This window comes from Lagenorhynchus albirostris, chromosome 7, assembly GCF_949774975.1.
Source record: "Lagenorhynchus albirostris chromosome 7, mLagAlb1.1, whole genome shotgun sequence".
NCBI classification, from domain to species: Eukaryota; Metazoa; Chordata; class Mammalia; order Artiodactyla; family Delphinidae; genus Lagenorhynchus; species Lagenorhynchus albirostris.
This window is the reverse complement of record NC_083101.1, coordinates 65,590,072-65,613,815: the sequence shown is the minus strand read 5'-3', so window position 1 is coordinate 65,613,815 and position 23,744 is coordinate 65,590,072. Positions and strand designations below refer to the sequence as shown.

Genomic DNA, 23,744 nt, shown 5'->3' with positions numbered 1-23,744 from the left:
CCTCATGGACGACAGTCACTTACCTCAGCAAACCTGGAGTCAGAATTTCTGGGTTCAAGTCCTGGGCCCCAGTTAGCATCTTCGCAACCTTAAGCCATCTCACCTCCGGTGTCTCATCTGTTACACATTTGCTGAGCTCTGGAAGCTATTACAACGCTCACATGAGATAATCTCTGCAAAATCACGATGTATTTCTCTGCTTATTTACAACACCAACACTCTCCTTTACTTCCCTGCCCCAAAAAAAGAATGGAAGGGAGACCCGTTGCTGTGAGCGATAACTTTTTAAAAAATGGCTACTGCCCGACTCCAGGATCATCCAGGGTCACCGTGTATACACATCATTTGTACGACTAATGTGAACAGACAGCTGTCTGAGAGTGTTTGATCTGAAGGCTAATTTCTCCTGCAAGATGAGGGAGGGACATCTGTATTTGACTTTATGTAGGACTGGACACCCACACACACATAAAATGATAGAATGCTAGCACTGAGCCTTATAAGGGATACCATGTAACTATTAGAGCTTCTTTTTTTAGTAATTTAAATAAATGACAAGTATTGCCTTTTTATCAAATTTTAGGTGTCATGATTCAGACCATACGATTGTGGTCCGGAGAGAATTTCATGTTGCAAGGCTGAGTAGAACGGTCTACAAGAGAGAATTCTCCATTGCAAAAATAGTACAGTTCCCTTTATCCTGTTTCCCTAACGTAACATCTTACATGAGCATAGTACGGTTGTTGAAACCAAGAAATTAGGATTGATACCATGCTGTTAACTAATCTAGAGACTTTATTGCAAATTTACCAGTTTTCCCACTAGTGTTCTTTTTCTGGTCTAGGATCCCTAGAATCTCGCATTTGTTTGTCCTGTCTTCTTAGTCTCCTCCAATCCGTAACCAATCTTAGGTCTTTGAGTTTTTAAAAATCTTTCCCGACATTTACACGTTGACGAATACTTGCGACTGTTTTGCAGGATGCCTTTTAGTTTTGGTTTATCTGATGTTTTCTCATAATTAGATTGAGGTATAAATTTTGGGGCAAGCATGCCACGGAAGCAGCAGTGTGCCCTTCTCAGTATAAATATATACACATATGTATCTATCTCACACAAGGTCCGTGATGTTCCTTATCACCGGGTAATGTTTCTTGGCCAACTTGGTTAGGGTGACGTCTGCTACGTTTCTCCATTATAATGTTATGATTTTCCTCTTTGTAATTAATAAGGCTCTTGTCTTGTTGTTTAAGATGATTTTATGCTTCCGTAAAGTGACGGTCAAGGGTTGGAGCAAGTGCTGTTCACAGAGGGTTGCCGAGTATCGTGTACTGGTGGGAAGAAGCTGTGCCCTAGAAGATGACGGAGTCATTATTTAAGTGTTTGAATAGATTTTTCTCAATCCATACTGAAATGGATTGCCTGACATTATACTGCAGGATTTTTAAGCCCGACCTCCAGGCGTATCTCATAGTTACTAGCAAAAATGAAAGTGTGAAATGCTTTTTAATGTATATTTAACAACACATAGTCTGGTGATTACTGATGTGTATTCTCTGTGGACTCCCCTCTGCTATCAGAGGAGAATGTTGAGAGACAACATTTTTACACATTTATTCGATCTAAATCCATCACATGTTTACTTTCTAGATATGTATAGCTGTCATTTATAACAAGATCATAAAAAGTCAAATACGCTAAGTCTAACTCAAACTTCGAGTCATAGGATTACAATCAATTTTCAGAGAAGTGCAATTACTGTTTTTCCTTACTCTACCTTATGAAATAGGCTACTGGTAAATGACACGAAAATATAGCCATTAAAAAGGGGGGGGAAATACAGCATAGCAATGGGGGTATGGGGGTAATGCTACTTTGTTCATCCTTTTGATTCAGAAATTCACATAATAGCTCCTATTTAAAGGAATTTACATCATTGAATCCAGTGCTGTGCTCGAGAAGTAAAATGTGAAAAATGTACTAAATTCCTTCCTATGGTGTCACTGTTTGATAAGGATTAAGGTACCTTTTTTTTGGGGGGGGGCATACACTGGGTTGCACAGCAAGAGTTCACATCTCGTACTAATATATGCTAGATACTTGCATAGTCTATAGGCCATTGTTGTTCAAGTAGCAGTAGTGTAGGCATTTTAGATCACAGAGCCCCAGTGGTCTACGTTTTGTTTGCTTTGACATTATTCAACTCAATCTGTTTCTCTAACTGTGACTCTAATGACTACGTTGGCATGGCAGAAAAGTATGCTTTGTGGATCGACTTGTATTAACCGTGCTTGCATGTTGTTTTCTGCTCTCGGTGTTCCATGAGCAGACAGAGCACCTTCGGTTGCACTGAATAGTCATGCACAGTCAATAAGTTTTTGTGTTTGTCTTTGTCATTTCTTTGATGTGGCCTCCAGGATGCTGCCGGCAAGGTGCTGGACCGCTGGGCCATCATGTCTCGAGAAGAGGAAATCATCACCCTTCAGCAGTTTCTGCGGTTCGGAGAAACCAAATCCATTGTGGAGCTGATGGCCATTCAGGAGAAGGAGGGGCAGGCCGTAGCTGTACCGTCTTCAAAGACAGACTCAGACATCAGAACTTTCATTGAGAGTAATAATCGCACCAGGAGTCCCAGCCTCCTTGCCCATCTAGAGAACAGCAACCCTTCCAGCATTCATCACTTTGAAAACATCCCCAACAGCCTCGCCTTCCTGCTGCCATTCCAGTACATAAACCCGGTCTCAGCCCCGCTGCTAGGATTGCCTCCGAATGGGTTGCTGTTAGAGCAACCAGGACTGAGGCTGCGGGAACCCAGCCTTTCGACCCAGAATGAATATAACGAGAGCAGTGAATCTGAAGTGTCTCCCACACCCTACAAGAACGACCAGACGCCCAATAGAAACGCCCTGACCAGCATTACTAATGTGGAGCCCAAAACTGAGCCAGCCTGCGTGTCCCCCATTCAGAATTCCGCCCCGGTCAGTGATCTGTCCAAAACCGAACACCCAAAAAGCTCATTCCGGATCCACCGGATGAGAAGGATGGGGTCAGCGTCTAGGAAAGGAAGAGTGTTCTGTAACGCGTGTGGGAAGACGTTCTATGACAAAGGTACTCTCAAAATCCATTATAACGCTGTTCACCTGAAGATCAAACATCGGTGCACCATCGAAGGTTGCAACATGGTCTTTAGCTCCCTCCGAAGCCGTAACCGTCACAGTGCGAACCCTAACCCTCGCCTTCACATGCCTATGCTAAGGAATAACCGAGACAAAGATTTAATTCGGGCCACATCAGGGGCTGCCACCCCCGTCATAGCAAGTACAAAATCAAATCTCACACTCACAAGCCCTGGCCGGCCCCCAATGGGTTTTACCACTCCCCCACTAGACCCCGTCTTACAGAATCCTCTCCCTAGCCAGCTGGTGTTTTCTGGGCTAAAGACTGTCCAACCAGTTCCTCCGTTTTATAGAAGTTTACTCACTCCGGGGGAAATGGTGAGTCCTCCAACCTCCCTCCCGACCAGTCCCATCATGCCAACCAGTGGTACCGTAGAGCAGCTCCCCCCATTACCCTCTGAGCCAGCAGCGCCAGTAGTGATGATGGCCACTCATGAGCCCAGTGCCGACCTGGCGCCCAAGAAGAAGCCCAGGAAGTCCAGCATGCCTGTGAAGATCGAGAAGGAAATTATTGACACCGCCGATGAGTTTGACGATGAAGACGACGACCCCAATGATGGCGGAGCTGTGGTCAACGACGGGAGCCATGACAATCACTGCCACTCGCAGGAGGAAATGAGTCCAGGCATGTCTGTGAAGGACTTTTCTAAGCATAGCAGGACCCGGTGCATTTCAAGGACTGAAATACGAAGGGCCGACAGCATGACTTCCGAGGACCAAGAACCTGAGCGGGACTACGAGAACGAGTCTGAGTCTTCGGAGCCCAAACTGGGTGAGGAATCCATGGAAGGGGATGAGCACATGCACGGCGAGGTGAGCGAGAAAGTCCTGGTGAACAGTGAGAGGCCGGACGAGAACCACAGTGAGCCCTCGCACCAGGACGTCATCAAGGTGAAGGAAGAGTTTACAGATCCCACTTACGACATGTTTTACATGAGCCAGTACGGACTGTACAACGGCGGGGGTGCCAGCATGGCAGCCCTGCACGAGAGTTTTGCATCATCTCTGAATTACGGCAGCCCTCAAAAGTTCTCCCCGGAAGGTGATCTGTGTTCTAGCCCAGACCCCAAAATCTGTTATGTGTGCAAGAAGAGTTTCAAGAGCTCCTACAGCGTGAAGCTCCACTACAGGAACGTTCACTTGAAAGAGATGCACGTCTGCACGGTGGCTGGCTGCAATGCCGCCTTCCCCTCTCGCCGAAGCAGAGACAGGTCAGTAAATCTCCATTGGCTGCTCCTGCTGGGGGTGGAGGGTGCCAGTCATGGTGGACTTGAAACATTAAAAAAATCCAGCTTAGATGTTTTCTGATGCCCTGTAAAGAGTGTCCACAGTGATCACGTGACCCCCCCAAGCTGCCGTGCTCGTGAAGGATTGTTGCAGTTGGTGCTTGTTGTGATTACGCATGCAGAGTCATGTGCCATCTTACCCAGTAATGCACGCCATTTTTCTCTGTGCTCTGTGTATGTGTGTATGTTTCCATGCATCTAGGTGTGAATAAGTTAACTGTGTACACAGTTCCCTGCTTCCCCGTGAACCTTCACTTAGAAGCCGCAGCTTCTGTTATATATATTTCTGCTTTGCCATGTGGCTTTTTAATTAAATCAATATATTATCTTCATACACACATATTTATCCAATATAGAAACAGAAATTTACGGATGGAAAGAACCATAGGTCCAGGACATCGAGACAGCCTGCATCTCCGTAGGTATAACCAGAAATGTTATCGTTCTTACATGAGTATTTAGTATGTCCTTGAATTCTTTAAGAGTCATACAAATATCAGAAGAAAACGGGACCAAAGTAATTGTTGATACGGGGAAGTGGTATGGTGATGGGGGTTACTTTAACTTTTTAACAATGTCTTGGAGCACATCTCTAAAATATAATCTGTCGTGGGAATTATGCACAGAAGGGGAGGCATGCATATACTCCGAGGATCAGTTAGAATATATTATGTCCAGCCTTCAGATGACATCACACCTTAGCTATGTAGCTGCAGCTCTGAAACAGTTGGGCTTAAACAGAAGCAGCTGGTCCTAAACCTACAGTGGTCTTTTTCAATCATCTTAAAGAAAATGTGATAGAAATGGAATGTGTCAAGGTGGTCAGTGGTGGGGTAACACAGTTGTCCTACCCTTGCGGAGATAAGCTTATGAACTGATCATTTACATGACACACTAGCTCAACGAGAGTCACGCAGTTAGTTCATCCCATCATATTGGATGTGGTTTTTGGTTTTCCAGTGCCTTTTAAAAATATTTTTGGAGAAAATTTTTTTACATGGTAAAAATCAATATATCTAGAAGAAACAAAATGAATTAGGAAGTTTCCAAAGAGCCAGCACCCAAATTCTAGTGTTTATCGGTTGGGCAGAGGTCTCTGACAAAGTACCATATAATAGAAGTACACTGAAAAGTAGTGATCTGTCACTAGAATGCTCAGCTTTTTTTAAAAGTTCAATCTTTTTAAAAATGAACGTTAAAATATATTTTCCTTTGTACTAAAATATAAGCGGCCCAATGTATGAAAAGCAAAATCTCTGAGAAAAAAACTAAGTGGCTTTCTTTGTACAACTCGAAACATGCTTTGAAGAGAAATCTCTCTTCTTAAAAATCCCCCCTCCCCCATTTACCTTGTTCTGTAAAAACGTTTTATGGTCACAAAGTTCTTTTCAGTTCCAGGTTATCATCGACAGCCCCAGAATACGGCAGATACGATAGCTAGACTTTGAATAATAAAATATAATACTATACCCACCCCACCCCCCCAAGTTTGTGAGCAATATTCATTCTTTTCTGTTTGAAATAGTGCACTTGTGATAATGAGGTTAATGCATTGGATTTTTTTTTTTAACAAAAATAAAAGACTCATGAAAACCTGCATAAAATATTTATGGAAATGGAGTGTTTGAAGACAAGCCAAAATTTAAGCTTATTTGCATGAATTCCTATCACAGTTTTAGTTGGTTTGCTGAAAATACTGCAAGTCATGACACTGGAATAAATGGCTCTGGGACCAAAGGCTACAACACCCGAAGCTTGGTGCTTTCATTTATGTCAAGCCACTAGAAAACGCAAGCGCTTGTGTTTTTATGTCCTAATGTATAAGGAGGTACTGTGGGGAGGGTGGTTTGTCTGAGGAAAAACATTGAGTGATTGAGTGATAGCAGAAGAATATTTCAATCTCTAATTTTATTTTAAGGATTGAGAGTTTCATGAGTGACCAGCCATACAGAAGTTTAGACCCGTGCCTAGGATAACTAGGATATAGGATATTCTAGGTGAGAAGCATAATACAGATATTCTCCCATGTATGTTCAGTCACAGAAGAGATTGCAAACCTCAGAAGACAGGTGATTACATTTCATATGGGTAAAATAGCACGTCATGCCTAATCTTTTTAATTCTGGAGTTTTGTCACACATGATAAAAAGCAAATTGAAAAAAAAAATACTGTACAAGAAAGTCTTGATTCTCATGTGAAATTTTGCTTTTCAAGAATCCGCAAATCTTTTGCCCTCAGGGTAAAAACATAGCAAAAACTCTTGATACTTTGACTTTTTTTTTTTAAGAAGAGCGTTCATCCTTGTTGAGTCTATTACTTGAGTTAATAGATGATGTGACTGTAACTACCACCGAATAAGCAAAAACAGTGATGCCACTGGGGTACCACCCTCCTCGTGCATCTCAGGAAACACAGTTGCACTATAATTGTACTCCTGTTTCAGCCCTTTATTGTCATTTCACCAACTAATAACGACTGTAATTTAATCTCCTTATTCACAAAGCCTCTTGCCTCACATCTTGAACCTACCCCTCAGACATATCATCTTCCTCTTTCTCTTCACTTGTACTGTGTCAGTCACAAGAACCCCAGGAATTTCGTGTCCCTGCTTTTGTCCTCTTCAATTCACTATGAAGCTAGGATAAGTTTTCTTACCTTTCTCTGAGCCAACATACCTTCCCAAACAGAAATCCCCCTTTGCCTTTAATCCTGCCGTGTCCTCGCCCATTTCTCTCCTCTCCCCAGAGTCTCAACTCAGCCATCCTGGACTCCACAACATCTTCCTTGTGCAAATAAAGCATTAGAAGGCATTCCGAGTGGGGGCTGAAGTGTGCAAGGCTACCGGGTTTCCGGGATGCCTGTGATAAAATTAACAGAATGACCCTCTTCCTACCGTCTACGAAAGCAGCCTTCTTGTCTTTGGGCTTAGAACACCTTACAGGAGAGAGAAACAGGTCTTCTTGCGCTTCTTCCAAGATGGTTATACACGAGGGAGTTGCATGTTTGGTCTCAGATAGGCTGTTAGTAGGATGGAGGTAGAGAGATGTTAAATGCTGTGTTTTAGATTTGACGGCTAGGTAGCAGAGATTTCCAAGTCTTCGCTTATGGTCTTTCTAGGTTTTTATAAGATCCGATTGAAGGCTTTTTGAAAAGCAAGAATATCTTTGTGTAAAGTCACAAAAAGGGAGACGAGAGAGAGAGAGAGAGAGAGAGAGAGAGAGAGAGAGTGAGTGGGGCACAAGCAAGGCTTGTGAGGGCTGAGGAGTCCAAGCGCAGTGTCAGAGGTGTCTTTTTCTATACAGCTGTGAATGAGTGTGAGTTTAATAAATCAGAAAGCAAAGAGGACCATTCCACACGAATGACAAAGAGAAAGCTAATATACCCAGACTCCAGTTCATCTGGTCGCTAGGTGGTTGTTAGGGTAATTTTTACTCCAGGTTCTAGAAGTAAAATGTAAATTATTTTCCCTGTAAAGAACTATAGAACTATCAGGCAATGGCTGAAGTATTTACGTGCATACTGATAACAGTGTGTAGTGTTACACTTGACAGTCTCTAAACACCCTTACTTCTTTCTTGTTCGTCCCTTGATTTTTCTGCCAAGATGCTGTTCTCTCAGGGAACAGGAAAGCTGACCTGGGTTTTGAAGTAAACATATGAAAATGCTCCCTGGGAAGAAGACATTCCAGCTGGCCTAGAACCTACAGTCTTCATACAGGACATTTTCTTGAAGATAGTGTCATAGAATTGGCCGGGCCTGGCTTCCTTTGGTCATTTCTCATCCTCTGTCATGTTTTTTGATCCCCAGGAGGGCCGAGTGGCCACGGATCAACCCCATTTATAAATTACATTTGGTTTTTATTCAGAAAAATAAAAACCCTTCTGTCCTCTTCCCCCAAATTCCTTATCATTTGCTAATATGATGAAAATCGATTTAATGCCAATCACTAAAACAGACATAAATAGATTTTACATTGGCAGCTATAACGAAGACATGGTCCACAGAAACTAGATGGTCTGCATCTTTGTTCCTCTCTTCCTCTGAGAATAGTGGCCACTAATTGCCACAGTTTATCTTGAATTTTATCAGAAGGGTCAGCATATATGGTTGATCTTCAAGGTGTAGGAAAGGCGATTCAGCCCCATGAATAGATTTTAAAACAAAATAATATTTGGTCAGGGTGATTTATAAATAAATATGAGGCAACCACTGGTGCCAAGGGTGAACCTTCCCTTTGATTGCTAGTTAGATCTGTCCAGATTTAAACCTGTAAACTCCTTGATTTGTATGGAATAAGATATCTGTATTTGGTTTACTAAAACCTGCTGATGTCTCCAGAACTAAATTTGTTCCTCTATAGGCCTCTGGGTAGCTGTACCTAAAGGGCAGAGATGTATAGTTTTTGCTTGTCTGATTACCTGACTTCCAGCCCTGTACAGGTGTGCAGGAATAAATTAACATGAGCTACCTCTGATGAGCCACTGCATACATTAACAGCAGAGGTGAAGATGCGAAAACATGCTGCCCGCCTCCTGTTAGCACCTTCTCAGCAGCGACATCCATTTTTTCCATCATTCTCTGTGTTTGGAAACGTAGAGAACTTTCTAAAGAGAGATTCTCAGTAAATACACGATTTCACCAGGCAATACCTCCAAGAAATGAGCCACTTAGCGCCAACTGAAGATAACTATTAGTATATTTGCCCTAATATAATTAGCTGTCAAATAAAGCGTGTTAATCCTCTCCAAGTACAAGAAGAGAACATGTTAAGGCATCAGCCTTTCGTTTCCTATATTTTTGCCATTCAAAAGGCAGCTCTCCAGAATTCTTTTAAAAGGTGAAGTTGTGCCGGTCCTCTGACTTTTAAAGGAAGAGGTTTTTTTTTTCTTCTTCTTCCCTGTTACTCTGTTTGGTTCCACAATACAGCCAGGAGATCAGTAGGTCTTTTGTACTTCTCTCCATTACTTTCCATCAAAGGCAAACAAACAAAATAAATCCCCCTTCTGAACAATTGCTAGTTGTGCCCTCACTCAACTGAAACTTTGGTAGTAAGGTAAACTTCGGTGTCATTCCTGTCTCTGGGCTTCTTTTTTATATCCTGGGAGAAGAGCAATGAGCAAAACAGTCTCCTTGTATCATGGGGAGAGACTCTGTCAAGCCTACAGTGAGCCTCGGATCTTCCTAATGACCTCCTGCTGGCCCAGCTGGATGTAAGACAAGCTCATTTAAGCCTCTGCTGACCTTTCACTCCTCCAGTCCAAGAACTACACCAGTCACTTCCACCAAACTGCCTACAAAATAGACAACAAAGCTTAATGGCAGGCAAAGGACTTTCTCTCCATGATACAAAGAAATTTTTACAAATTTCTATTGATGGGAGTAACATTCAATCTCTCGTGGCTACGTAACTGCCTCTGCACAAACGTAATGCTTCTATAATACCCTTTATCCTTATCTTCCCTCAAAGGGAACAAGCTACTGCTCTTCGCCAGTGCAAACTCGAAAATTCAGGCAAAAATAGCATTTAGAGCAGAATGCACATACCGAATGCACAGGTGGTAATTTTCATGATAGCACCATTTTGAAAGGGTCATCTTCCTGATTTCCGTCTCCCTTGGGTCCACCACCGTCTACCCGATCCTCTGATAGACTTTCTCTCGGTGTGATTCTTTCTCATCATTATTCATTTGAAATATTTGTTTTTCTAGATAGTCTTTTCTTTTTAAAAAACACAGGCCATTTCTCACCTGGAAGCAGGTTATAAGACTTCACACGTATATTAGTATATGCTTGTATCAGTCCTGGGAAGATGGGCTCTCTCTTAAGGTGAGAGGCTTCTGCCAGCTCTCTCTTGCTGTAAGTGATCATTTTTGTTGTTGTTGTTCTTGTGCTAAGAAGAACACAGACTTTTCTTTCTCTGTTGAAACTTCATAGTGAAGGTTGGGCTAGGAGGCATTTCTTTTTTAAAAAAGCCTTCTCAGAAATAATTTAATGTTTTTGCCGTAAGACTCCCACAAGCTTCAAATAAATGAATGTGGCAGAATATAAAAGTTTACACTTGCCAAAAAATTACAATGTCATAAAAAAGGGATTTATTAACTTTTAATTCTTCAGTGCCAAGATGTGTGTGTGCGTGCACGTGTGAGAGAGAAGCAAGCTGAGGAGGAGGAGAAAAGAATGCTTTTCAGGAAAGGACAATTTTTCTTCAGTTATTTAACATAAAAGTACACTTAAAAAATACCTAGATGTTATGTCCTAATGCTAGCTGCTTGAATTAAAACAGGAGCTGTAAATTCCTGGTAAAAAGCTGTTATGCCTGAAGTGTTAGTGATCTTAACTCTAGTACTTGATGGAGTTTATGACTTCTTTTACTAACTAGGGGGAAGAATGTTACCTACTTCTAGTTTAATGCTTTTTCTTGCTCGCTCTAATTATTTTGACTTCACCTCAGGAGAAAAGAGCCAAGTGCTTCTACCCGAACGTACGTAAGTGGCGCCTCAATTTTGCTATTGCATATGTCAATCTGAATTATCACTAGCTATTCGAAAATGATGCTAACATTCTCATCTAAATGCACCCACATAATGTATATGTGTGTTGATACGTAAACACCCACATAAATAAGAATATCAAAAGACAGATCATCCTTAATTGCCAGAATAGACATGTTCATCTTAGAAAGTGATGTATGAAGTTACTTCAGCACATGGATGGGGAGTAAGGTTTTTTTCAGTCAAAGGAGACAGATTTGGGCAATGAGAACAACAGACCTTCAAAAGCAAGCCTCTTGGGTCTGACGGCCAGCTGAGGGGAGCCGCTCTCACTCTGCAGCCTTTTTAGTCTGCTGTGTCACTGAGGGGGCACTGGGGGGTCAGTCCGCTCACTAGTAATTGTGTTTTACAGACTTCTAAAGCAATTGGCTCAGTCAGTTCCAATTCAATAAAAGTGGAGAGCAAGAGAGAGAGCACTTTTGTTCTATTTTTTACTTGAAATTATTTCATTCAGCAGTCTGTCTTTTTTATTACCAGGACTTGACATTAGCACTCCAAGCTATATTAGCATCCATTTCAGCAGTTCAGTAATGGTATTAAAAAAACACTTAACTTCAACGGTGAATGGCTGTATGACAGTACCATAAAAAATCCACATTAAAAAAAAAAAAACTTACGTATTTGTCCCAGCAAATTATTTTTCACTTGTTTAACCACTTCAAAGCTATGTTCTTGTGACGGGTATTCACGAGAACCTTCTTGCTCTCAGAAGCAAGCAGTCAGTGGTGCTCTGTGGATGAGGGAATCGGGAGAAAGAGGAAAGGGAAATCCAGTGGGGAGAGGGTAGGTAAAGATGCTGTTTACCCTGCAGTTAGATTACCTTCCATTCATCAGCAGAGATGGAATTGGCAACCTCAGAGCACCCAAGGTGAAATTCTTGGATTCTCATGCATGGCTGGGATTTGATTTTGAACTCAGCACTCTCCAAACTTGGGAGCAGAGCCTAACTACTTTGGCACTGCAGTGTGCTCATAAATGACTACATTAGGTTCTAAATTTTGATTAAACATTCAGTAATTAATCAATGGTAGACACGAAACAGTTGGCAAGGTCCAGAGCTGCAAAATGTGTAAGACATAAAACATTACGAAGCAATTAGAATACGCTCCTTCAAGAGAAGGATTGCCTTCAATAAAGAGGTAAATGATAGCATCCTGCTTATTGTGGACGTAGGCAGCCAGAGCAATATGATAAACTGCTGGAGATACACATATCAGTAATCATCCACATTATTAGGGCCATTAATCATAATTCCAAAAATACGACAGCAGCAGCCAACTTTTTGACCAATTTTGCTTCTGCCTGTTGGCCATTATAACTTCGCTAATAGACTGCAGAGCTCCTGTGCGTGGCAGTTTGCATTGAGAATGGAAGGTTAATTATATTTGAGCTGCTGATTTCTTCTCTCCTTGGAAAAGGCTTAGCACTTTGACGATCCCAGGAGCTCCCTGTTGTTAAACCAGTAAAAGTACTCTACTGAAATTTTCTTTGTTGTTCAGGAACGAGGAGATGTTTCAGATGAGATAGAAGTGTCAGGCTGGAATAGCCGCTAATGTTTTTTGCTCCAGAGTGATCCTTGGGCAGCAAGATGAATGCAGGGGTTCCTTTAGCTCACTTTGCTCTCTCATTTCTCTTCTGCAGACAGGTAGAAATGTCACTGTATGGTGATACACCAGGTAAATCCCACAAGATTCGTGGTGGTTTCAATATGAATATATATGGAACTAAGAAGTTGGGGAAAGTGGTTCATGATTTGGGGAGGAATAAGCACCTCTATCATACAAAATTCTGCTTCTGTGGCTATGCTTGTTGTGAATCAAAAGTAAAAAGAATTTCAAAACAATCATCTGGATGTTGCTAAACATTGAAATGTTTAGTGGCATAGGTGCGTTGCTGGTTGCTTAACTGAAGTTTTGCTGTCTCAGCTGGTGGCTTTGACATTGTTTAACCAAAGACATAAATTAGATTTTGCACATTCTTTTTGTTCATGTATCTTAAGTAGTTTCATGTTTCAACACAATTCTAGATAAGGCCGTAGCTAAGTTATAATATTGCCTACAAAATTCTGTACCCCCCTCTTGGGGAACTCATACATCCCAAATATTGTCTTTTTAAAAGATCATAAATTAACCGTTTTAATGCTATAAAACCTTCTTGGATATTTAGTCTTAGAAAGTATTTCCTTTGAAAAAGATCTCAGAGAGAAACTGATGTTCCACTCTGTACACTTTAGAAACGATAGCTTATTTTTAAATAGGAGAAGAAATTTGAGCATCTAGAGAAAAATGCATTCTTATTTTGGAAAGAGGTCTTCTAAACTCTTTGTATAAGACAATAAAACAAGGGATGAAGCCTTGAGGGCTAGTTCATCCAGGGTAAATATAAATCTCAAAGTTCTAGCTCAGATTTATTGAAGTCCTTAAAAGATGCCAGGGTGAACCGCCTTGCTTTTTCTTACCCAACAATGGTAGTAAACTGAGCACCATAAGAGCTGCCTGATTGAGAAAATTTCCAAATGCTGTGAAAACATAATCCTATTCACAGTGTAACACGCGTCTCACATTACAGCACAACAGGTTATCTGTCGAACAGTCGGCACCCTCCGGAAGCCTCGATGTGTCAGACACAACTCAGAAGTAAAGTGGTTAGGGAACAGCGCTGGATATCAATTCTGCACTTAACCTGAGCATCCAGCATAGACATTTTCCATCCACCAATCTGCCTTCCTAAATGCCATCACTACATTAACATTTTGTATGCATTCCACAGCAATGACAAATTGTTTTGTAACCGTAGTGCCAGATTTAGTATGCGAGAGACACGTTCACCTCTGCCAACAAACCAGTCATTCTCACTAACATCTTCAGAGTTACAACATTTATAAAGTTGCAAAGTGGAGTAAACAAACCATCTGTTTGGCTTTTCCATATATGTCATGCTTTCTTATTAGCATATTACGATTCATTTAGTAAACAAATTTGGTGATTTCGTTCACGTCAAAGTTAGGTCGGAAGCTTGAAGATGATTAACATTCCCGGGACAGGCACATTAATACATTGCTTCCTCGGCAAAGTTAAATGGCTTCTCAGGAGAATCGTCCCTTGTTGACAAGATGAGACTGTCAATTTTGTTCGCCTGCCACGTTAGGGGCCGTAAGGGGATGGCAGGCTCTGAGAGAGGGGAGTCATGTAGGCAGCATAATTCACTGTGAATTGAGAAAAGAAGTCTAATTCTGATAAATGGTCGACCCCAATACATCCTACCTGTTATTACAACAGACGTGCCGTATCTGTGCAGTAAATTAGCTAAACCCCTAAAGAGTTTGGTGGGAGCTTATCTTCAAGTGAATAATTTGAATGTAGAGGGAACTGTCTGCGTGACCAGTATGGATGATTTGTTTTATATTGAAAGGGATTGAAGTGACTGAATTTCATACTTTTAATTTGCAAGAATTTGCTTAGCTTTTATTTCTTGCATTTATTATGTACTTCTATACTTCTGGGGGTTTGGGGAGCATTGTTCACTAGAACTTTACATTGAATTTCCTGAGCTAGGGATGGTTTTTGGCTCTTTTGGAGAAAAATCTTTAAATATTAGCCTAGTAGAGCAACTATTTGTTTTACAGAAAACGTATACTAACAAAAATGTCGTTTACTTCACAGGGCTGTAAGACATCAATTAATGATGATACAAATATTTTTGAGGCATTAAGGACAACAGATAGTGTCATAGCAATCGGATAAGAAGAGAACTAATGAGGGGCAGAGGTTTTAACTTTTCATTTCTGTGGATTTGGTTAGCAGATTTAATTTCTGATCAGGAATATTGACTCAGTATCCCACAATACACTCAAACCCAGCGTCTAGATTTTCCCAGATTGTATATAAATAACATTTCTCTGCCCCATATGCACACACACACACACACACACACCCCATATATATAGTGGTATCTGCTGTGTATACATCACTAGGATCATTCTGGACAATATAATTTGAGAAGTAAGTGTGTGTGTGTGTGTGTGTGTGTGTGTGTGTGTGTGTGTGTGTGTGTGTGTGTGTGTGTGTGTGTGTGTGTGTGTGTGTGTGTGTAGAGGCAAAAGCTCCAACATGGAGCCTCAATTCCATTTCACCTGAGGCATTGTAATTATCAAGTATTTTGTTTCAATTCGCTAAGTTTAGAATGGCTCAGAACTGATTAAGAATTAAGGTTAGATTCAGCTTCTCGTGTAACCTATAGCTTGATTTACTATTCACTTTGGACAACCACATTCTGATTTTCTAATTTGCTCATGAGACTTTTTCTTTAAAGTTCCTTCCTCTCAAAACCAAAGTTAAAATCTCAAAACGGTTTTTCTTTTCAATGTATTTAATGTGTTTAATTTTTATTTTTATGATTAAACATTGCCTTAAGTTGAACTGGGCACTTGAAGAAGCTTGGAAAGAGAAACGTGAGAAAAGAAAAGCTCAAGACAGGACTGACTTTCTCTAAAGGGCACTTGCATTTGCTTGACTGTGTTGGATTTGGTGTCTTCTGTGGTTGCATGGTAAAGTTTTTTTTTCTTTTTTTTGAAACTGAATATAATTGACATGTTTTCATTAAAGAAACCGAAAAAGACTGGTAGGCCACTTTAGTCCAGCTAGAGTACTTCCACTCAGCATTTCATGGAGTAAGTTTGGTTTTATGACCTCCCCTATATCGTATAGCCTTCATAACTTTTTTGCTTTTGAGGGTGCTCTCAGTTTTCAAGAGGCTTTTTGGTAAACTCAGTACAGAAAGAGTAGGGAAGAGTACAGAGGGTCAGAGGAAACATTTGTGATTCCAAGCATAGCCTAGGTTATAGGACTGTGTCATGCCCTAATTATATATCATTACCTTACACCACGGTGGGGTGTGATAGGGTCAGAATTATTCTCTGCTGTATTATCACTGTCTTTTCTTAAATATTCAGTTACATGCTTCCAATCTTGGGATCATTGTTTTCTCTTCCACAATGTATTCTGGGGAAAGTTTCTGTAAGGCTGCATATTATTGATTGAAGTCAAATAAATGTAATTATGTCCGAAGTGCAAAGTATTCTACTTGAGCTGCAAGAGACTTGAGGTTGAATAAGGTATAGCTTACGTTCTTCTTGAAAGTGACCATCTTGGGACTAAATCTTGGCCTACTCTCTTGACGAGATCCCCAGTGAGATCAGATCCTTACCCCTTCTACTTATCAACTCACCTTTTCTCTTCATCCCAGTCATTTTTGTTTTTCCTGTAAGAGGAAGCTGCCTCCCCGGAGTATCGGTATTACCTACCTAATCAAAGCAAATAGAAACAGCTTTTGGACTGTTGACATTCTTATAAAATATAGTAAGTTCTAACATGGTTTTTGTTCATGATTATTTTTTCCTCTTTTCTGGAGATAAATATTCAGAGCACTAGGTTTATTTTCTAGAAAAACTCTCTCTCTGGAGAACTCGGAATTGGTTCCTTTCTGGAGTCCCCCTTCTCCTCCTTACAGACAGCTGCCTACTGCTTCCTCGGCTGCGGGTCCTCCCGTTTCCAGCACTCTCTGGTCTTCCTCCCATTTTAGGATCCTCCTCCCTGTACGTCCGATAGTCCGTTGGCGTGACTTCTCTCTGTGTCTCTTCCGTCTTCCCTTTCCTTTCACCTCTTTGGTTTTCTGATCCACGTAAACTTGTAAGTTGCTGTTAACCCCAGGTGTTTGTCTCTCCTCCTTGGGCAGTGTTCTCTGACAGTTCAGGGTTTGGATTGACTTGAGTCCAGGTCTCTGTTAACATCAAGTGCTGCCTTTTGTCCATTCTGTGGAGGCTGAACCTAACCTCTTGAGGCACAGGATCGGGACTCTCTAAAGAATCTGTCTCCTCTCCCCCTCCTTCTCTTGCTTTGCCTCTTTCCACCCCAGTAGTACTGGAGTTAGTTAGAACAAACCCACCATCATGAGAGTGGACCAGTAAGCTTTCCACAGCACGGTCTTCCCATCCCCAGTTCAAGTATTTTGCGTATGGCATTTAGGAGGATTATCAAACAAAAAATGAAACAGATTACGAAATGAACATAATCAATTCTCTTGAACTGTGGTTGCATAATGGAAATCGACTACCACGAATGAACCCGTGTACTGAAGTTATGAACAGCAGAGCTAATGCACTGCCATGAGTTCATCTTTATTATTGCATTACACCTGAATCAATTGATAAAGTAGCTTTTTTTCTTAAGCAAGGGATGGCACTTAATTGAATAACAGCCAAAGTAATTATATTAGCGGAGGCCAACAGTACTGCTGACAGCGGAAAAGGGACACTGTTGAACAGAGTGCCAGAGCTGGTCTACACATTTCTGCACATTGTTCGGTTGACAGATATTGAGGGCTGGTACATCATCTAATTATATTACAGATTTCCATTGCTGTTAAGTGAGAAATGAAGAGAAACATCTCTTCCTGGTAACACAGCAGTGGAGATGTGCAATTTCACAAGTCATCTTCGAAAAGATGTGTCCGTCTGGGGGATCGGTGTGTCCCTTTTGTCGATGTTAATTTATTCTTCCTTATTCAGTGTGTCTTGATGTAACTGCTGTGTGTCTGGCTGTTGTTTTCTCAGCAGTGAATCTAGGTAACTGCAGATGTGTGAGAAGCAACGGAGTTCTAGATTAAAGTCATCGCAAAATGTGTGCTTGTGAAATTAAGAAAGGGAGGGGAGGGAGGGTGTTAAAAATAATACACAGGGGTGGGACTTCGTGAGCTGCTTGTGGTCGGCAGATTGTTTTATCAGTGGATTGTTTGACAGTATGTACTGTCACTCTGCTTCCACATTCCTGTAATAACTCTGGTGGTGTCATACCTACATGTCAGGGGAAAGACTTCACAGTAGGCATTTCCTACACTCTGCTTAGCAACCCGCACTTGGAGTCATCTGCCATCTGACACCAAGGAGACGGGGAGCGACTGTGTCAGAGCAGGGACCGTGGGGACCACTTCTGTTCATCATTCACATAGCCGCACACTGCATGCATCTGTGCAGAGCTCATTTATGGACGATGATGGTGCTGTGAATTTGGTTTATCTTAATTTGATGTATGACTTTTTGGATGATGCGGCTGATCTGAAAAATCATCGAGACAGCATATGAGATGATCGCTTATGACAGAAAATGATTTTATGATCAGAACGTTTTAAATCCCTATGTTATTGTTTAAGTTTTCTTTTTAAACCAGATGTCTAGAATGTGAATTTGTTTTCTCTCTCTCTCTCCTTCTCTCTCTTTTTCTCTGTCTCTCATTCTTGCTTTCTTTTGTGATCGATTTAGCAAAAGATTAGAAAGCTGATCTTATTATCACAAGGTAAGCTCAGCCTTCCTAAGTGCAGCGTGGAGGGGCTGCCCCTTCAAACCCGGAGTGCTGTATATTGTCTTGTGTGGAAAGGTGGAGAAGTGTTTCCCACCTTTCTTGTCTCTGAGGCACATACCTCTCAACCATCTCTAAGAGATATTAGCCATGCTCGTCACCAAATGGAGTGACTCATCTCGGTCGCCCATACTTTTTAATTCTAATCAGGTGGTCTGTTGAACTTGATGCTGGCCATTCTAGGTCATTTCTATTATCAATTTCGGTTATCACAATTACTTCTCTAAGAGGTAGAGCTTCTGCCATTATCGAGAAGCTTTTATGTATCTGTATATTTATTTACTGGTTTACTTTTTGGAAGGGTAGCCTTCAATTTAGGTACGTGTCACACGTGAGCCTTTGCAGGTGGAGAGAGGTATATGCCCAAGGGCACTTTAAAAATAAATGGGGGATATAAATACAAAGGCAATGTTTTCAGACGGATAATAACCTATCAGGCTTCGGTAAATCATGACATCCCTATGGATGCTCTGGGACAAATCCTATCTTTTTTTTTCTTTTTTTTAATGCAAGCAAAGCATTCAGTGAGTAGAGTAAAAGTTTTGCTTGTCTAAGAAGTATGGACTCCAGTTGTTAAAATAGAGGGACCATGTGTTATTATCGTGCTTGATTTTTTTTTTTTTTTTTGTATTTATTGTGTGGGTTTTTTTTTCTTTTTCGGTCCCTTTGGGTTTTTTTCTGTTGTTGAGTGTGATGTTTTTAAAGGGTGGGTGGGTTTTATTTAAAAAGTCAACTTCTGTTTTTCAGGGTTTTTTTTTTTTTAAGAATTAAATTTTAAAACTTAAAGTACTTGAAAACATTTTCAACTCTAAAAGGTAGCAGCTTCTGAAAATAAATGTATTTTACTCTTAGATTTAGCTGAGATCCCATTCTGCAAAAAGGGATTTATGTTTAAAGACAGTCTGTAACCCTATTTCAAATTGCTAACCTTTTAAGCTTATTGTTTTTCCTACCTAAAACTTGCAGTGTAGGAAGGTGAGGGGGAACGAGTCATTATTTTGTCAAGTGAACCCTAAATTATCTAGACCATTTACTTTTTTTAAAAAAGGATCCTTTTTACACCTTTAAAAGTGTTTGCTCTAGAAAAAAAGGCTTTGTTTTGTTTGTTTTTAGGTAAATTCAAATTGTTCAGTTTAGACAAGCAGAACGTTTCCATCCTTTTATCCTATTTAACGTATTTTTTCAAATCTCTGCTGTGAGATTCTCTGCAGCTGATGCTGCTACAGTGTAAAACGAACAGAACAATCATTCAGGAAAAGGTGCATGGGTTTGCATTCATCCTACCACTGAGGAATTTTACTCTCTTATAAAAATTATGTTAATGAAAAGCTCCCCTTATTGCACTCCCCACCACCACTTATTCCCAAATCCTGAGGATGTGGGGAAATGTTTGCTTTTACAGGGGTGTCATTAGCAATGAATGTGCTTATGTGGTACCTAGTGGAAGCTGAATCAATTTTAAAATGCTCTCCTTTTTCTCACCCTCCCCACTCCCTGTACACCTACCCCCCCCTTCCCTCTTGTTTTCCTAGACACAGTGCCAACATCAATCTCCATCGTAAACTGTTGACCAAAGAACTCGATGACATGGGCCTGGACTCATCGCAGCCCTCCCTTAGCAAGGACCTCCGGGATGAATTTTTGATGAAGATCTATGGTGCCCAGCACCCCTTGGGGCTCGACGTCAGGGAAGACGCCTCCTCTCCCGCGGGGACAGAAGACTCCCACCTGAACGGGTACGGGAGGGGCATGGCGGAGGACTACATGGTCCTGGACCTGAGCACCACCTCCAGCCTCCAGTCCAGCAGCAGCATCCATTCCTCCAGAGAATCCGACGCAGGCAGCGACGAGGGGATCCTCCTGGATGACATCGACGGGGCGAGTGACAGTGGGGAGTCGGCGCACAAGGCCGAGGTCCCCACCCTCGCTGGCAGCCTCGGGGCTGACGTTTCAGGATCTCTGATGTTCAACAGCTTGTCCGGGAGCAATGGTGGGATCATGTGCAACATTTGCCACAAGATGTACAGCAACAAGGGGACCCTGCGAGTGCACTACAAAACCGTGCATTTGCGAGAAATGCACAAGTGCAAAGTCCCCGGTTGCAATATGATGTTCTCCTCTGTGCGAAGCCGGAATCGGCACAGTCAGAACCCTAATCTCCACAAAAACATTCCCTTCACTTCGGTAGATTAGTCTCAGAAAGGACACTACAAATGCCAGCTCTCACCAGATGGCCTACGTATTTGAACTGCCATAGTCAGTGTGTGCTTGTGTACTTGGGATGGTGTGTGTGTATATGTGTGTGCGTATACACACGTATGCCTCTGTGTCTACATATACACACACACACACACACACACACACACACACGTTTTCTTTTCTTTAGATACAAAAAGATAAACACTAGGTGCTTTTGAAGTTTTTTTCTCTTTTTCCTTTATAGGTCGGATCTTTCATTTGGGGGTGAAAACAAAGTACCCTTTAAACACGTATACACACATCCACACATAAAAGCGTGCAACTAGCCCAAATTTTGACAGACTAATAATTCCTGGTCCTCTCCAAAGAGACAATTTGTTGTACCCATGACTGTTGCCTGCAAAAAAAATAAAAGGGAGGAACAAAAAGAAACAAAAAAGGAACTCCTTATAGTTGTCTTTTGTGAACTTTAAGGTTTTGAGAGAATCTTCAATTAAAGCATGGCAGATTCACCTGTAAATATTTAGCCTTGAGAGGCCAATGATGTAAAACAGTTGTATTGATGGTTGTTTAACTCTTTTGTTTAATTTTTTACAGTTACATCAGCTGTTAGATATACAGGAAAAAAAAATAGTTTGCTGGCTAGCTCTATTCATTTATGTTAGCATTAATGCACATTTTTTAAGGAAAAAAAAAAAACATGGTCTTGTTTTTACTACCTGCTAGATATAGTGATAAAGAGGTGCTGGCATGCCTTACAGCACAGATCTGATTTTTTAAAATGTCCTGTACTAGTACATAAATCCAGTCATGCACTTTTTTTCATACACTACAAGGGGATGTGTAATATCCATGCTTCTTTTTTATCCTTAAACTATTGCCATACTTCGAGTAAGTGTCTTTTTAAAAAAATTCACTTGTATAAAAATGGTCTGGTCAGTATAGGGCACAAATGCCAAACAAAAGTATTAGTGTTAACACAAAACTGCCAACTTTGCACAAGTTTCCAGAAGAGAAAATACAATTAGTCACTCAACATAACCACAGGCCAATTTGTCGGCCACCAGAAAACCGCTTTAGAAAAAAACACTTGGTGATTCAAGTGCCGAATGTTATTACAATCAACACTGCAACCTTCTTGCTTATATGTTAAGTTACATAAAAGGAAAACAAAATTATGTGGTGTGAAACAGCTAAGGCATTTATTCTTTAGAGGCTGGATAATATTTCAGGATACAAAAGCCCAAATTACTCACTATGGAACAAAGCTGAATCCAGTAAGAGTTGAGCACTCATTCGCAAGGACCTAACCCTTAATCCTTTAAAAAGACAAAGTCTGAACTGGGTTGGTCTGTTGTGTGGCTATGTAATTCACTGCACGTTCCGCAGTAGTACTCCGATTCAGGCGGGTTTGAGAGACAAAATCAAAGACCTTTAAGAGCGGCAGCAGCAGTACTTGGAAGCTTTGCAAACATGTGCTGAACTTGAACTAAGCAACACTCCTTTCTGAAAAGCCAGAAGAAGGGGGTTTAAAATAGGATCTCTCACTGTTTAGTGTTTTGTGTTTCCCCACACGATTTGTCAGAGAGAAATGAAAGCAAGCCTGAAACCAAGCAATCGAGAGTGAGAAAGAGGAGGGGAGAGGATTCTCCAAACCTTTTTTGTTGTGTTTTGTTTTGTTTTGTTTCCGATGTTTACACATGTTGCCTGAGCTGGTTTACCACATCAGCAGCCTCAGCTACCACAACATACTGACTAAATGATGATATTTACTCAAGTTCAGTCTGCAGCCAAAACCATTAGGGTGTGAGTTGCAGACAGTGTTTTGTTGTCTTTTTTTTTTTTTAAGTGGGGGGGGGAAAAAGAGATAAACAAGGAATATTTTGTCAAACAGTACCCAGTAATTTAAAGAGAATGTATTTCCTTCCTGCATTTAAGGGCATCAAACATTTCTCTCAGCAGTCTAAAAGTTAGAAATACCCCCTCTGTCTTAACTTTTAATGTTATTTCCATTTTTCATGTTTTGTGAGTTTCTTTCTAGGTTCACATCAGCATTCACTTCCGTTAAATTTGCCAAAGGAAACTGTTAATATGTTTCTCTTTTTATTATTCCTGTAGGATTTATCGTACCTCACAGTATTTATTGTTTCCAAAAATAAGCATCATTAGTTGAGGATTCAGTATTTTTCTTTGTGAAAATTTCACAAATGATAGATTCTTAAAGATAAGCTAGATGTGTCTAGGGGCTTTATCTTTTCATCTCCTTCAGAGCATGCTATGGGGTTCATTTAATTCTTCATTTGTTCTACAGTGAGGAGAGACCAAAAGTATTTGCAGTACAAAAGAAATTGTATCAGACACTATGTCTGTTAAATGACAAATGTTTACGGTGAAAAAAGCTGAGGAATTAGTGCTAACCATTTTTGTTTTCTTGTACCTTTGAATTCCCCAAAGTCTTAATTGCTTTATTTTGGTGTTGTGTTAAACTGAATAGACAGAGATGTTTTCCTTTGTTTGTTTTATACCATATAAGACTCTGTACAGTATGTTTGTGAAAGACTGAACTAGAATAATGAAAGTTTGTTTGCAAACATTTTGGTTCTCTTAGCATTCTCTGTGTTGCTGCTGTTGCCCTATTATCCAAATGATTCGATTCCAAAAGAGTGGAAAAAAACATATTTTTGGTATCGCAACAAAAGATTATGGAAACACTAGCTTTGGGAGTGTGCGTAGACTAAATGACACTTCGTTTTATGAAAATAACAAATTTTCAGCCATTTTTAACAGTTACACTCTAGGTTGAAATATTAGAACTCATCTTGTACAAAAATCAGTGTTTACTCTGTTTAATTTAATGTCAACTAAAAGGTCAAAGAGCCCTAATGAGTGAATTACATAGCTGTCAGCAGGTCACAGCAAACGAACCAGGCTTAGAACAATGTTTGTTACTTGCCACAAACCAGGCTAGTGTGGATAGCCAGTTAGAACAAGCCCAGAAGTGACAAGATTCTCAAGGTAGAAGTTCCCTTGCTCAGAGCATGAATGTGTTCACCTGCCTTTTGTTGGAGAAATGGCAGGGAGTCCTGGACAACTTGCCCTTTTGGAGTCTCTCCCCTTTGCTA

At 40.8% G+C, this 23,744-nt stretch overlaps 1 protein-coding gene across 2 annotated transcripts in view; it reads left to right on the top strand.

Annotated features, from left to right (window-relative positions):
* The window catches only part of BNC2 (basonuclin zinc finger protein 2), a 423,578-nt gene extending 400,404 nt beyond the window's left edge, over window positions 1-23,174 (top strand). For both annotated transcript variants that reach the window (XM_060155105.1, XM_060155106.1), the window contains 3 exons: window positions 2,415-4,384; window positions 4,816-4,881; window positions 19,956-23,174. In XM_060155105.1, coding sequence (XP_060011088.1) covers window positions 2,415-4,384; window positions 4,816-4,881; window positions 19,956-20,616 — 2,697 coding nt within the window. In that variant the 3' untranslated portion in view covers window positions 20,617-23,174. The remainder of the gene's footprint in view (window positions 1-2,414; window positions 4,385-4,815; window positions 4,882-19,955) is intronic.
* Window positions 23,175-23,744: the final 570 nt, after the last annotated feature.